This window comes from Limulus polyphemus, unplaced genomic scaffold (assembly GCF_000517525.1).
Source record: "Limulus polyphemus unplaced genomic scaffold, Limulus_polyphemus-2.1.2 Scaffold319, whole genome shotgun sequence".
Classification (NCBI taxonomy): Eukaryota; Metazoa; Arthropoda; class Merostomata; order Xiphosura; family Limulidae; genus Limulus; species Limulus polyphemus.
The window spans coordinates 421213-438592 of NW_013665929.1; the positions used below are offsets into that span (position 1 = coordinate 421213).

The 17380-nt window shown below is 29.2% G+C and overlaps 1 protein-coding gene across 1 annotated transcript in view; it reads right to left on the reverse strand.

The window, feature by feature from the left end:
• The window catches only part of LOC106457346 (F-actin-capping protein subunit alpha-like), a 38148-nt gene extending 21072 nt beyond the window's left edge, over positions 1-17076 (reverse strand). Inside the window, exons 1-4 of the mRNA XM_013916749.2 lie at positions 17011-17076; positions 6953-7016; positions 4409-4460; positions 2942-3005 (exon numbers count right to left, since the gene is read on the reverse strand). Coding sequence (XP_013772203.1) covers positions 2942-3005; positions 4409-4460; positions 6953-7016; positions 17011-17052 — 222 coding nt within the window. The 5' untranslated portion in view covers positions 17053-17076. The remainder of the gene's footprint in view (positions 1-2941; positions 3006-4408; positions 4461-6952; positions 7017-17010) is intronic.
• Between the last annotated feature and the right edge of the window lie 304 nt (positions 17077-17380).

The window sequence follows — 17380 nt, forward strand, 5'->3', positions numbered from 1 at the left end:
CCAATCGAAAGCTCAGAATGTCCCACTAGTGGTTTTCTCAGCCATTTTCAATTATTACAACATCACCTCATTCTTTAGATACAAATCTTCAACCCATTAGTCTGCTCGAAATTTTATATTTTTTTAGACCCAAATACAGCTTAGTTACTAAGCTTGATAAATTCTATGGTAATTATATAGTAATTTATGATCTTTTAGTTATTTCAAATGTATATAAAACCTAAAAAAATTCATTCATTTCACGTCCTCCATGTGCAAAATTTTATAAGACTCCATAACCTTTGTCAAGCAGCAAACGAGTACAAAGGACATAACAAGAAAAGATAATTGTTTGCTTTACTTCTTTATTTACTGTTTAAGTTTAAGAACTTATTTGTAAATAGTAATTATCTATATACATATATTATGTATAATAATTGAAATGTGACTAAATTTTACAAAATACTAGTCCACCAAAACACAGGTCACTTTGTAAAGACTGAAGGCCAGTTTTATATTATTAGATGTGGTAACATGAGTGCATGTGCACCGCATCATTGTAACTTCTGTATTATTAGCCAGGCACGGCTGAAAGGTCAATATAATAAAAATAATAAATATATATATAAATGTATAATGTTTAAGCTATTTAGTCTAAATATGTGTGTTTGTGTTATAATTTGTAGTCATTCTAGAATGAAAGAGGCATAATTTATATTTATTTCCTAATTTTTTATGGTGGTTACGAGATTGGTCAGATCGACCAAACCTGTACAGAGATTCATTAGTGAAAATAACAGACAAAATAGTTTTTTCATAAAAAATGTATGATAACTATCTGGACATTATAAAGATTTCACATTTAAAATTTGAAAATTTTCTGATGCATAAAAGTACTTTTAATCTTAAAAATATTGGATAAGCAAAAAGAAAAAAAGGCATGAGAAAAACATTTCTTAACAAACCTTAAGACATATTAAAAAAAAATTAGTATTTTACGTATGAAAGCCTCGTAATGTTTACTGATAATCTGCCAAATTTCGTGAACATATGGTTACTAATTTAAAAGTTATAGCATGAAAACTATAACAATCACAAAATGGTTATAAGGTTGGTCCCAGGGACCAAGCTGAAAGAGTTAAAGAGCACATCGGGACCTTTTAGTTATTTTCAACATTTTATTAAATAACTTTACAATTACTAATGTCAATGGAAATGACATGACAATGCAGTTTATAATTCAAATTGTAATATTATATATGTTTTAATTTCTTAATTTAAAAGGAAATGTAGAGAAAAATTGCTGAATATCAATTTTTGTTTGTCATATATCACCTAAAATTTTATTGCTCAGTTTATATTTTATTACACCTACCATACAATGTGTACAGTGGTTAGTGAATTAGAAACTCAAATTTCAAATATAAACAAGCTGAAGTATAAAATAAGAACCTCCCACCTCTTTGATTTGCTGAGATGTCAATTTATTTAGCCATGTAATAAGAGTGACTCCTCCCACTACTCCATTCTTTTGAAACCTCTTGTCTAGTCCCACCTACTTCTTTTGACTAAGTGTTTACTACCAAGAGAAAGAGCAGTTTCCTGTGTATGTAAGTCTGACAGTTTGTAAACAGCGTGAAGGAGAAAGTCATAATTTTCCCCAAACCATTGAAGTGTGATGACTAAGATAACAAATGAGATTTTTTCAGTCATATATAGCTTTTTTAGATAAATTACAAGGGTTGTGTGTGCACTAATATACTAAGTTCATAATTATTTTGTTTTTCTATATTGTATATTTAAAGCTTACAGAAGAATAAATGAAGCTTAGCACGTGCGATGCATGAACACAAAAATCTCACAACACTGTGAGTACTCGAAATCTTTGTTTTTCAATGTATTTTTTATTTATTCTTCTACATTTTACTAAAAATTAACTAAAATTTAAACATTTGAGAATAAATAGTATTTACTGGTTGGTAAATAAGTTCACAGAAAGAGAAATAGGATTTTATTATCATGTGCACAGAGGAATGACCAATACCCAAACACTTAGAACATTTATTGGATTGGCTCTGAACCATATAATAAACAATTTCATAGATTCAAAGTGCAATCTTATTACTTTGGGGAATTCTTGTTGTAAACACTGTAGGATATATAAGTAGGGGTCAAGTCAGCTTATTTCTTTGCACATGCTTTGTTGCTCTTTAGAGTATTTTATTACAGTGTCATGTAAACAGCCTAATGACACAAATGGTGATTTGTTGCTTTATTTTCAGCGGATTTCTACTTCAGTCATTGACAGGAAAATAAACATAGAAAATAAATGGGAAATGTTTAGCAGTTCAAACTCTCAAGAGAAGTATTTTGACACTTTGTGACCAATAATAAATAAAGGGCACAGTTGCTCATTTTACTTCTGATTTTACAACTTTTCATTATACTTTGATGATTTGTCTACTGGTTGAAGAATCAAATATATTATTAGAATAGAGGTAAAAACAGATAAAATATAAAGTTTTACTGAAAACAAAAGTTTTATATTTGTTTAGGAGGTTACACAAAGAAAAGTATTTTTAATCTTAATTTAAAATTCACTTTGCTCTCAGACTAGTAAAAAAAACGATTCGATATATTCACGGACAAATCTTTAGTAAAAATATTTCATTAAAAAACTGATTTTTTGTTTACAAATGACATGTAATTTTACTAAAATCTGCCAAACTTTGTGTAGATACACATACTTTATTTAAAATTATAATATGGGAACTATAATGAGTACAAAGTGGTTACGAGGTCGGTCAGTTCAACCGACCCTGTGTTAAGAGAATTAATGCATTAACTCTCTAATTAATCAGTAGAATTTTGTTTATGACTTTAAAAAAGATGCATACAAAAACAACATTTTCACAGCTAATTTATGACAGTACAAAAATGCTAAAATAACATAGTTACTTACTGTATATTTCGAACCATCTATTCTCACGGGAGTAAGCTGATCTTTGTTATATTGAGCAAATGCACTGAAAAAATGTTCATCAAAATAAAAAAACTTTTAATAAGACATTAACAGAAATTAACTAAAATCATTAATTACATGAATCTTACATAATAAACAAGTTAATATAAACCCTTCCATGTAAAACTAGAGAAATGACATGTTTAACTCTTTCACTGTACATTTATAGATAAACAACTTTCCAGTAAAATGTTTTATTTTAAAGATACATAATAAAACATAAATGTACATGTTTTTATGTGCATAAATTCAAAGCTCTATAACTCTGGTGCTTTTGAAAGGTGGATCTTTTTCCATCAGTTTGCTCGTCATAGAGAAAAGCCCTCCTTTTCAAAGCATTCAGGTTGTAGGGTTTTGTATTTTTGTCTGAAATTTATTTTTGAATTCATGTGTTTTTCCAAGATCATTTTGTATAGTTCATTACTTGTTTGAAACTTGAAACTGGTAAATATTTCAACCACAATCATATTACTTTTGAATATCTTCTTACAGTTACCATATGCTCCATATCCATTGTGAAATGTGATCAAAGGCTTTGTGTCAACACCACCAAACAGTTATTAGATCAGTACCTCACTAATAACAAAGTCTAAATGTTCACAAAAAAAATTCAACAGTGTATAGACATTCCTGATAATTATAGAGATAATTCTTACCATGTTCTTTTTTCATGTTGAATAAGGAAATGTTTTTATGATACATACCTTGGAAATTTCTAAATAAATTTATTCTTAAGTAAACACAAGAAAAGGAATATAACTACTCATTTCATCAAAATCTCCACATCACATGAATGAATATTTTTCTTTAATTTTAAGTATGAAATAGAAAACTCAACTGCCATATAAGGATATTCTGGGTTTTAACAATAATTCTCTGGTCTCCTTAAAAGGTTAGTTTTATTTCCACCTACATAAACCATTTTAATAGTTAAAGCTCAAACTTTTATCATGAGAACAACTATGACTAATAATACATGGGTCTTGCAAGTGACATGCACATATAAGAGGCATAATGTAATTCCATGCCCTCCACGGTTTGTTTTAATAGAAATGCTATATGTAAAAAATACTTAATCCATAATAAACTAGTTCTTTGGTTCTTGAGATTAAATACACATGTGAAAACTGTAAAATCAAATCTCTAAATAAATCTTATAGAAATTGTCCAATCTTACAATATCTATTATGGATAGTATAAGAGCATATTTATCACAAAAAATAATTAAATTGGGAGTGGAAGTAAAATTTTTTGCATTAAAAATTAGTTTCCTATCTGTCTTTGATATATATTTTTAAGTATCTTTCATACATTATACAATCTACAATAAAATATATGCTAAAGCTATTTTTAGCCTTTTTAAAACATCATTAAAATTTTTTCCAAAAAAAAAAAAACCCATCTTACCCAGATGCTCCTTCCTTAAGGAGGGTGTCATTATTCAAAAGAAGTCGCACATCTGAAATTATATGTTAAAATTCATATCCAACTATACAGATTTCTAAGACTACACATGATCTGACTGATCAACAAACAAATAGAAACAATGTGCTCATTAGCATTATGATGGATTATCTCAATATCCTGGTACTAAAACTGAGACCCATAGTTCCAACTGGCAGATTGATTATCAAGCCAGAACTTTTCTTGCTCATTACAGGAGATTAATAATAAAATATGACAACAAAGTTTCAAAACTTATTTCACTCAATTACCAATTATGGGAATCGTATATACATATAATGTTATAAGCATTCTGGAAGCAATTAAACTCCAACAGTATTAGACCAATCTATTTCAGAACATCAACATACACCTTCTAAGCAAATAAAAATCACATAATTTTTCACATTAATGCTTTTTGTACAACTTTAGATTTTAATGTTAGAAAAATGCACATTACAACAAAACCAATCACAATTAAAGATAGGCAATTAGTGGAATTGCTAATTGATTCATTTTTTATCTCATTAATCAATTGCATTCAATTAACCAATTGTTCTAAAATGAGACTTGTATATTTGTAATAATCTAAAATAGTAATAAAAGAAAACACTAATTTCGATTAATTGATTATTTCACATGGCATGGCACTCACTGATGAATATCTTACTCCAAGGTAATCAATCAGGTAAATTTCCAGATCTAATAATAAAAGTTAAAAATATTTTTTTTTTCACACTTGTGATTATGTTTACTGTAAATAAGTTGTGATGTGATTCTATGAAATAAAAAGTGTTTTCAAACATCAACATTTCCTTGACTTTAGTTTTGTGTTGAAAATCATAGGATGTTTTTATGAATACTTCAGTTAGTTTTACCAGAACAAATTCATACATATATAAATTAAGTTTTACCTACAAAAAAATTAATGGGATTGAGAGACAATCTACAATGGTTTTGTTAATGTACATTCTTAAAGATTATTAACACTGGTTGAAGGGCCTTAAATGGTTATTTACTTGAACCTTCCAATGTTTGTTAAAAACCACAAAAAATATGGAACTCTACAAACCTATAAGAGGACACTGACCACCCAGAACAGTAGAATTTTTTACAATGATTAAGTATGATTTTAACATTATCACAAAAGTATTGTTTTTATTTACAGCTCCTGACATATTATATATCCCAAGGCCCTCCGATTACACAATGATATAAGCAAAAACGTGTTTTGTATGTCTCTGTTTCAAACACATTGGTTTAGGTTAACAAAATAGTCTAGATTTTATTAAAAATTTAGTTTTCTTCATGTAGAGTACTTTAGAATCATCTATTTCAGGTACAAAAATGGATGTTTTGCTTATTTCACAACAGTTAAGTGTCTCGCTGTTGTACGGGGCACAAAAAATGATGATTCATTCACAATATTTATCTGCACACATACAGGTGAGGAGACTAGTAAACACATACACTACTTCTAAATAACTTTCACGAATCTATTGACTAGTATAAAAAATACATTTATTAATCTAACTATAAGGAGTACATTTGCATGTTTTAAACTTTTCACATCTCTCTGGAGAAATAATTAATTTTAGAATACCGTATTTAAAAAAAGATAAAAGTTCATATCCAGCATTACAGGTTAAACTTGTCATGTTTTTGACATGATATTTTCAAAGACTTAAACTTAATTTGAGCTTCATCATGAACCTAGCTTTTATCATGAACATAAGCTCTATAAACCATGTGAACTACTATTGAGACACCTGATACTTAAATATAGTACTAACTTTAACTTTTCCTCACTGTAAATCAATATTAAATCATGTTTGATGCTGTAGAGCAATACAGCCAAGTTGTATAACTACAGTAAAAAAAAAAATATATGGTGAAGAACATTAATACTGTAATTATGAAATCTGGTCTAAATTAATCATATTGGTAGCAATAGTTTTGTAACTATTTGTGTCAAGGAGCATTTTTAGGCACAAATTTATTTGTATTTTCCTTTCTGTAGAAAAACAAAACAAAAACATCAATACTCTGTTACTGCTAGCCAAAGTTGAACATAACCGGGTAGCAACAAATCATCTTCAGTTTGTAGGTAATATAATATTCAAGTTTTTAAAATAAATGCACTACTACATAATACAGTATATATGACCTAAATATAATGACAAAAATGTAATTTCTTTCAGAGAAACAACATTTTGGATTCTGTTCATTTTAACATGTTAAATAAAATCTTAGGGAATTTGATTTCTAATCTAACTAGTTCAAAAACACATGTTCACTGTAAAAAATTAAGATGAGTATTTTTAGCTAACTATATGTTATTTGGAGACAAAACATTTTCAACTGAATGAGGCTAAGAGTAACAAATTAAGTCTCTATACATAAACACAGATATGTACAAGGTTTCTAATAGAGGATGTAGCATATATTTACTATTAAAAAAATTGTACAATTTAATTCAATACATATACATTGTAAATTTAGTCTTACCATTAAAAACTTCATTAAATTCCCCAGGTGGAGCGTGCAGTACGAAATCAGAAACAATTCGAACCTGGTACAAATGCAAGGTAAATAAAAGTTGTAAAGAGAATGTGCAATTTTATCATATAATCACTAATTTACTACAATTGAAAAAAAAAGGCACAAAAATTATAACAAATGTAAAATATATTGCATACCCTAAAGATACACTGCAGTTAAAAGTACTATATAATCCATTTCAAGATTATTTTATTTTTTATATTCATAGGGCAATACTTGAAACTGTACAGTTTAAAATGGAAAAAAGAAACTTTTATTTAAGCAAATCAAAATTGAAAATTTATTCAAAAGACAATTGGCCATCTTTCGTAAATTATTTCTTTTAAGTTTAAAGCTTCTTCTAGACTATGTAATTAAATGTTTTAAAATTTAGCACCTGCCAAATGAGCCAGCTTGGCATTTTGATATGAATCCAAAAAAACATGTCCTTCAGGAAATGTTTGGATTGCTTTGATTAGATAAAATGAAGATTTTTGGCACTATTATCATGGTCTAAGTCACTGGACCAGACCTATGACTGGGCCTGTGACCTAAACTGAGACCATGAGAGCCAACATGGAAAAGTAACTTGTAAATGTAAAGTAAAAAGACGCAGCACGAAAAATGCTTGAAATGTTCTAGATGTGATTGTGCTAGTTTAAGTGTAGAAATTAAGCTAATCTGTGGGTCCAGGTCGGATGAGGGAAGGATTTATTTGAAAACATTCCAATCAATTTGACATACCAACTGAATTGGAGATTCATCAATTGATTACTGCAATGATAGCAAAACATAAAACAAAACAAGCCAGACAGAATAGTATCATTATCTTCAAAAGGGGGGGTTGGAATCATATAATTAGTTTCAATACTTTTCAAACTAACAGCACAGTTAAAGTCCATGGATGCAGTGTTGAAGTTGAAGCAGTTGCGCAATGCAGTAAAAGATGATGTCCCTAGTGTTTCTCAAATTAATAATAACATTTCTGCAATGAAGAATAAATATACGAAAAATAGTATAATGCCTAGTATGGTACCTCCATAGTACAATCCATATAGTAGGGGTTTTTTGTGATTTTTAAATAATGAAAATAATAAAGCAATTCACACACCATTTGATTACACAGTCACAAATTAGTAGGTTTACACTGCAAATTCAATGATGCAGTTAATAATTAATGAAAAACAATTAAAAACTGTAGCTGTAAATCAACCTTTTGCTCCACACTACCTTTCCATTGGAACAATGTTAACAAAATGATAGTGATTTATCGCTTTACCTGTTAACCTGATACTGCGTGACACCCAGGTCAAGGTTAGGTAAAATGTAGTCTTAATAAAGTCTATCAGTTTTAAACCCATACACATGTATTCATATTATATGGATAAATGAAAAGAAAATTGTAAATAACCAAATGTTAATAATGAAGTACGAGCTTACCTATGTACCCATGAAAGAACAGGAGAGACTGTAATCACATTGGTTGTAAACTTGAAATACCAGTTACATATCAGTAGTAACCTCTACCTGTTCAACATCATGTCAGGATGTAATTGATACAACATTTATACCACTTTTATCATAGACTATTGTAGTACACTTTCTTTCGCTGTAGTCACACCAAACAATATGACATATAGCAAACAGTTGTCAAGACAACTTAGTTTGTTTACACCAAATGATATGACATAGAGCAAGCAGTTGCCAGGACAATGAACGGGATGCTTACAATCCCCATTCATCATTTTTCGACAAACTGTTGGTTCAAATTGGACAGAAACATCTATGTATTAGTTTATGCATTATGTAATCTACACCACAAAGTTTATTATATAGCCTTTTTTTCTAAAAATTAAATGGTTAAAAAGAATTTTAAATGGTTTTAAAGTTTTGTTTCTGTGTTCTCATAGTAAATGTTTTCAGATCCAATGAAACTAGCCAGACCAAAGTAGAGCATGAAGAGAGCTATTGTTTCATGTATCACTGATCCTTATTGGTTCAGGTAATTTGAAGTAAAACAATGGTTTTGGTTTTAACATTTTTTTGCTGATCACTGACAAGTGGAGGATGATGCATTTAGTGATCCTTGTGATGTTTTAAAAACAGATTTACAATCAGTGGGAGTACAGTTGCCTTGAAATATATCATGCAAATTCAGCATGTAGAAGTACTTTAGAACTTTTCATTAGTTTTTTGGTGTACAATAAGTAGTATTTTGTTTATGTAAGATCTATTTATTTGAATCTGCGATTTCACATTTACACACTTCCGTGGGAAAGAACTATAATTCTCTGGGACCCCCTACATATAGATATCATCATGTCATATTTTCATTAGTATTTAGCTTTTTTTTTCACTTTAGAAGTTGTGCTGAGCTTCATTTATCAAGATCTATTGAAATAATCATAAATCCATTTCCAGAATGACTCCTAAGCTCAGTAATAAAAGATGCTGGGCTGGCTCGTGTGGCAGGTGTTAAAATATTTTTAAATGAGTCAGAGAGTTGATGTATTGCTATTCAAAAGTTAGTGGTTTTGACATGTAGAGGTTTACAGTTTTAATAAGTTGGTGTTATAATATTTGTAGAATAATTAAAACAGAATATAATCAGGATCTCACAAAAGTATCACCTGAGTTATGAGTTACAAAATATTGAAAAACTAAACTCAATATGATTTTTTTACACTTATGAAAAAAATTAACTAGCAAATACATACGAGAGGATTATGAGGTAGAACAAATAAATACCTCAGCAGAATATGGTAGATGCACAGAAATGTGTGATATACTTTCAAGAAAGTGGCATGAAATGCTAACAAAGTCATATGTGCATCACTGACACATTTCATTTAAAAGAAAATTTAATCAAAAATCCATGCTAGTTCACTTTTGTGAGCAACAGCTTAAATACTGTGTTTGAAAAACTTAAAAACAGTTAAATACAGATAAATTTGACATACACATCAATTACAAACTAACAATTGTTATGTAAAATTCTTCATACAAATTTTAGGAACTTATAAAGAAAAAACAAAATATATTTATTTAGATATAATACACTCTATCTTGCTAGTTTTTGGGTACCCTACAACAATTGGTGATGTTTCACTTTTTCCTGGGTAGTTAAACACAGGTAACAGTTGCAGTCCTATTGTAATATTAAGCCTATTCTAAGTAACAAATTTAACATCATAAAAGAAAAGAAGCTTAAACAGTAAATTAGTCAGTAGTTATGCAAGAAATTTACCATCAATAATTTAGTCTCTAAGGTTATCCAATACCAACTCCAATCACTAAATAATTTTTTCTCATTTACAGGTATACTAATTTGGCTATCAGCTATAAGAAAATTATCTTTTAAAAATATTAATATTTTAAACGTTTTGGGAGTTAAACTTAGCAACTTATGTCATTTATACATTATGAGTACTTGAAACAGTTTTTAAGCTTTCACTGGAAAACTTAGAGCAGGGTTACAAGACCTTTTATACACACAGAATACTTCAATTCTATCTTATAATGAACCAGATAACTGTTGTTCAATAAATCACATGGCAGTACATTATTTTTCAGTAGTTACACATTAGTGTTGTCCACTTCTTCATATACTAGGACTGGAAGTCAAAATATATTTTACAGGCAAAAAAATATAATCAAGTTTATATAATGTATATGTTTACATCTAATTAAGACCAAATTAAACAAATACTGGATGTAATAAATATGCTTTAATTTTTTAAAATGAATAAAATTATTATGTTATCTAGAAGTACATGTAGTTTAGGAATGAATGCTGTAGATTTTAGATATTAAGAGACTACAATGAACAATAAAATATAATGTTGCAGCTGCTGTTACTTTTTAGAAATGTTTATAATGAAATAATAGTTCACTTATAAATACAAGTCATGCAGTAATGTAAGTGCTTAATTATGAAAATAAAAATGTATTCTCTAACTTACTATAATACAAAATTTACAAACTTTTCATGAATGACCTCACAAAGCACCTTCTTTAATTTGGATTATTCATGAATTTAACATGAAATAAAAACATTCAAAAATTAACTTGCTATGCTTGATCAAGTAATTATTTATGATACAGATATTGCTACACCATTAACATTCCTACACAGACACGCTTTCTGTACTACTAACACTGACATAGGCTCTAGTAGTTTATGTTACACATCATTCAGTAAACACAAGTTACATTCATATTACAAGCAGCTTTATACTATACAACATGAACTACAAAACTGTAAAATATAATCGAGCTGAAAACACAAACACTGTGAAAAAGGGGACACAAATATCGTAATTATTGGCAGACTTACTGTTGAAAAAAGGATCATTCTTTGTTTAAAAACTTATAAAACTTCTATTAAATATTTATACCTTTCCTACATGAAGTACATTTTCATGGAAACTTTCATAGCTATTACAGAAACACATACACACTATATATTTACATATTGATAAACTGTTTGGTAAAATTAGGAAAAAACAGCAAGGTTGCAAAATTTATTGAAAAATTTAAGTAAGCTACAAAGCTTTTAAGACCAAATCAAATGCTGAACTACATTAGTTATTAACCCTCAAATTCCTGACATCTTTTTATACTGTTTATTACTGGTGGAGTCCATATAATTATATGTTTTTGCCTCCTACAAACATTTGATGTAAACAATTGACCAAATAAAATATGTGAAATCACCCATTTTCTATGTGAGATGTACAAGACACATCAGGAATAATTACCGAGATTAACTGTAATTTTAAAGTTGTTTTAGTTTTCTTTGTGTGTGTGTGTGATTCATATTATTAGTAATCCTGCAACCAATGAAATCATTTAGAAAAGTGTGTTTAAAAATTCAATGGAAACTATATGTGACCCATGAGTAATTCTAGGATTAGAGCTGCAAGAGTTTTGCTGATGTGAATTAATGTATATGGCTTATTTAAATAAATGGTTTTGATATATTCAGTTACTTATGATTCAAGTTTTTACACTTTTGCACATGGAGTTGTAAATTGACAAATTATCTTAATTATTACTGAAAAATCATGTAACTTTATGTCCAAAGTACCCCGATACACTTAAGAAAGCTACAGTACATAAAGATCATTTGTTGTTGTCAGCAAAGGTGCAGGAAATAAGGATGTGGCAGTAACCATGGATTGAAGTGTGGGAATGCTAAACATCCAACTGTGGTGTTAGAAGAAGCATGTTGAATTGCACTGTTTGTTTTACATTGCAGTTTGTTGATCATTCACGAAAAGTTACATGAGCATGAATTGAATTTTCTGAAGTTAAAAATTCTGTACTTTTTGCTAGTCTTGTAGTGCTTTTGAATGTTATTCACTAGCAGTTTATTGTGAGAAAATATGACATTACCCACTTCAGGAAGATTTCCTAGTACTGAAGATAAAAGTTTGAAGTGTTAGGCATTATCCGATTTAATCTTGAATTTTTTTGCTTTCATGATAATGTTGTAGGCAACATTTTTTTATTGTATTTGTTTTTTGGGGTAGAAAGACTTTTGAATGGTATAACCAAAGAGCTAGGTTAGTCTTATAGAAGAGAGATGATTGATTAGTGCATTACAGTTTGGGACTGATTACTGAGTTGGCAAGTTTGATATTCAGCTTGTCTGTTACTTCAGATTTGAGATTCCTTAGATATGCATTTGTTAATGATAAGTAATTCTTATATATATTCTCCTTGTGAAAATGACAATTTCAATCTAAGATACTGTAGAAGCAACAACCTATTAATCATAATGGGTTATTATATTCGATACAGTAAAAGCACCAAACTTTTCCTAATGGTACAGCTAAGGCTGAGCTTAACTGCCACATTATTTATCTAGTAGTACCCCTAGCATGTATGTTTTAAAACTGAAAGGTAAGTCTGTTGGAACACATTACGGTCAAAATTTCAGGCTCTGGATCTGCTATTAATTCTTCATTTACTTGAAGCAGAGCCTGAACTAAAAGATATTTCTACTCAAAAAAAGTCTAAAGTTGAAAAAGAAACTAAATTTCTGTTATATTACCACAACATGTAAATAACTTTGCAATAAGTTGTTGGAATTAGAAGCATAAGTGGTAATTAGTATGTTCAACATCATTAGCATGATTGAGTCTTGGTTAAATGAAAATTATGAAGATGTTAAGGTTTTAGGGAATTTTGTAAGTACCATGCTAGTAAAATATAAGGAAAGGTAATTTCATATGTATGAAGTGAACTGAAAGCTTATGGGAAAATTATACTGCCAGTGTTGGACAAAAGATGGAGTATATGGGTTAAGATTCTTACATTGTCTAAAGGTCACCTGATCAATATGTTAAAAGAATTTCCAGAAGTTGTAGGGGATTGTTTTCTCACACACAGCATATGAAAAAATTTCTAGAGAAGACACCAGTCTAAGTCTTGTTCTTCACACTCAGAAGCACATGGTTAGAAAATTAACAATAGTTGTTCCAACAAAACACCACATACATAGTGAGAACAAATATGTCAATTGTTGCTAACATGCCAACATTATATAATAAATATGATACTTTATCATTAATTCCAATACTATGTGTTTCAAACAGATGACAGTTCTTGGGCAATTCATTTGTAACTTACAATTAATAGTTAGGTCCAAATCCAGATTTCTGTTTTGTCTTCAACTTAGTAAATGTTATGGAGACTAATGTCAAGTTTTTATGTCAACTGTATGTATTAAAAACTGACAACACTACAATAATTTATGATCTTAATCACATATCAATCTTTACCTCCAATTAACTGATAAACCACTGAATTCTATAATGTTACATGAAATAGGTATTGTTTGTTTATCCTTTCCTTAAAAGTCAAGGGTTTTTAATACAAGGAGTAATCAAAGTAATAATACTATAGTATATTACTTATAATGATTAGAATGAATTGTTTCTTCATTTGGGTACTATCACTGTTAATATTTCTTGCCATAAGCTTAATAATATATTTACACACACTTGGTATAGATAAAAAGGAGATAGTTTCTAGAAATTTTGGTATAGGAATTAGGATATTTTTACAGATAATAAGTTAATTAAATAAGTTTATAAAATTATTTTGTACAAATATGTGTGTAACCTGTTCACACCATTTTAAAGTGAATTGCAATGTGTATGTATATATATATATAACAGTTATCATTAATTTCTAACTAATCTGTCCAAGTTATGGCCTATTTCGATGAAAATGTATTGTTTTAATAGGTGATTTTTTAGCTGCAAAGTTAAACTTTGAGGTTTTATAAGCTATTTGGTATCATATTTCTAAACTCCTGTCAAAAACCTTTCCCAAATAAATGAAGAGAAAACTTAAAATTCTAATAAAGGAAAAATGCTAAATTTAAAAGAAAAAATTATGTTCTAACTCTAGTAAAGTGGAGGATTTTGAGTTTTATTGAAAACAACAACAACAAAGTAAAATAAGCTGTATATAAAAGCTAAAAATAATTACAAAAGTCATGGCTCAAAATTTCAAACTTGACTTTCAGGGATTTTATGCTTATACAGAATGAAAACAAAAAATGGAAGTGAAGAAAAATATTCATATGAATACACTGGATTGAACAAAAGAAATGAATTGAAAATAAAGGGTGGGTTTAAATTTTAAATCACTAAATGGGCTTCACTTGAAATAGTATGTAGAGTTTTGGTCTTTCTAACAAAGTACACTGACTTACAGGAAAAAAATTCAGAGGAGGGTTACTAGGGTGATTCCATGATTTATCTAATAGGGATAGTTAAAGATTTAACTTATTTTCTGTTGAGAAAAGAAAGGTAGCAAGCAACCTTGTTGAAGTTTATTCAAAGGACTGATAGGGTAAAGGTCTCTGGTTTCTGTTGTACCATATTTTGAATATAATAAGATGAGTGGGCACAAGTTTAACCAAATGTGCATGTGGGAAATGTTTTATTGACTCTCAACTAGAAAAGAAATGATGACTATAATTCCAAATTTACTATGTGTATCTACATAAAATACGACAAGCTTTTAAAATGTAGAAGTCTATTGTACATACGATGTCTGTGAATTGTTGATGTCAGTCTGACTCAGACTGAGAAGTTTGACTGCTGGGTGACATTCATGTGAAAGATAAACATACGTTTGTCCATTGTAAAGTTTGATATTGCAAAACCTCTAGAGCCTCTGAAATGTATATCTACAGTTCAGTATCCCTGTATACTTTATCAGGTATTTACTCTCCTCTTCCTGTGAACATTTGCTAAATCAGCTATGGTAAATGAACAGTTGATAAAAGAAATTAGTTAAATAATACCATGCTGAATGGCATTCTGTACAAGGTTGTGGAAAATGTACTTTGACCCCACCTGCACACACAGGGTTACATTTGGAAAAGACTAGGCTCTGGTTAAGACAGTTTTATTTTCCAACAGGATGTTTGTCTTTTGTAACAAGTTGCTGTCAGCAGTAGTGAACATAAGTATTTTACAGGATTTTAGGAGAAGAAATATGATTTTATGAAAAATAAATGGTGGGTATATATATATATTTTTATTTTCTCCATAGTGGGGGTAAAACGAGAGCCTTGAAGGACCAAATGGTCCAAAGCTGCCCAAATTTTATGTTAAAAGTCTGTGATGAGAGGCTTACAATTTGAACTAGTTTTCCCTACACTATAGAAAAATTTGAAATTTTATTCAGTTGTTAAAAATTGTTAGTAGTTTACGCAATACCCAAGGGTGGTCTGAGTTGTGAAAAGATCGTAAATAGAAGCTTGAATATTATCAGAGGTAATAGGTTTAAGTATTGGAAGCTCAGATAAATTGTTATTAAAGCCATTTTACAAAGTTAGTTATAAACTTGTGTAATGACCCACCTGTTATTGTGTAGTATACAGTTATTTTGAATTAATTCAAACTTTTGTTGTATATGTATATGAAGGTGTATAAAAGATGGCGAATAGTAACCTGTCACTTTGTGTTTTTCATATTATTCTTTAAAATTCAGAGAACATGAGCCTGCTCACAGATGAAATAGCTCTAAATATCTATATCTGTATATATATATATATATATATATATATATATTATTATTATTATTATTTTCAAGTGTGTTCATCTAGTAACATCATCCAGCTAAGTTTAATAACTCGTTTTTCAACTGCTACCACAAAAGGCTTGATCAATTGAAAAAGTCTTTACAATGTGGTAAATTTATGGTTAAATCTAAGGATTATGTAAGTAATAAAAAAGAAAAGCAGATCCAGTGTTTTAAATTTTGCTAAAAAAATCAAGGAAACTGGTATACCAAACAAAACTGAATCACTTTTTTTTATTAATGAATAACACCAGCTGATATTCATCATAAAATGTTTAATAATTACTTTAACACTAATTTGAAAGATAAGGCTAGATTTCTAAAATTATATGTATAGGAATATATGGTCGATTCCAAGTCATTTTAAAAATAAAGAAAATGAGATAAAAACTATATTGCAGCTGAAAACCACGTACCTGCAAAGAACTTTATAACTAACCATTAACCCTAATTAACATCAACTGCAGTGTTCTACTTACACTACTACTACAAAGTATAAGTAGTAGTACTAGTATTACCCGAGTGATATTTATTAATATTACGTAAGTTATCTATACTAATAATTACACTAAATATAATTAGTAGTACTAAGCCTAATAACGTAGACTAGAGCTTGAAGTAGCAGCTACAAATAACGTTAGAAACAGAAATGTTACTTTCGTTACAGTTTTAAGACTCACCAGTTACTTAGTGTATATTATTTTTTACTTGTTAGTGTTACTAATACTAATGTTACTCATTTAAAACGTTAGTGTTACGTTAGAACGGATGTTCCCTAACATTAAGTAATTTGGAAATCTCTCGAGCCTGCAAAACATTAAAAAAATCAAAGAAATAAATTAAATTTCAACGTACGATTGGAAATAGTTTTAAAAATTATCAAAAGTAACAAAGCTTTAGAATCCATCACAGCATACCTTTTCCTGCTCTGATATTGGCTCGTCATAATCGGTAGCCATTTTGTCAGAAGTACACGCCTTTGGAAAGCATCATGGGTATACGAACAATGGCCATCAGATGGAAGCACTAATGTAATTAAAATTGTGTAACTCCTCAATTCAGTATATTCTTGAGTGAGAATATGCCATATACTATGACATAACATTTAAGGACAATGAAGGGCCTGTTGGTCCACAGCAGTTGTCCCATTCACTAAACTGAACTAAGCTTTAAAAACAAGTAAAATACTTAGAACCAGCTCTTATCATTTAAATATTTATGAAACAGTTCCTTGAAAAACTTCCTTACATTTACTGCATCAGTTACCTGCGAAGGCAACCCATTTCG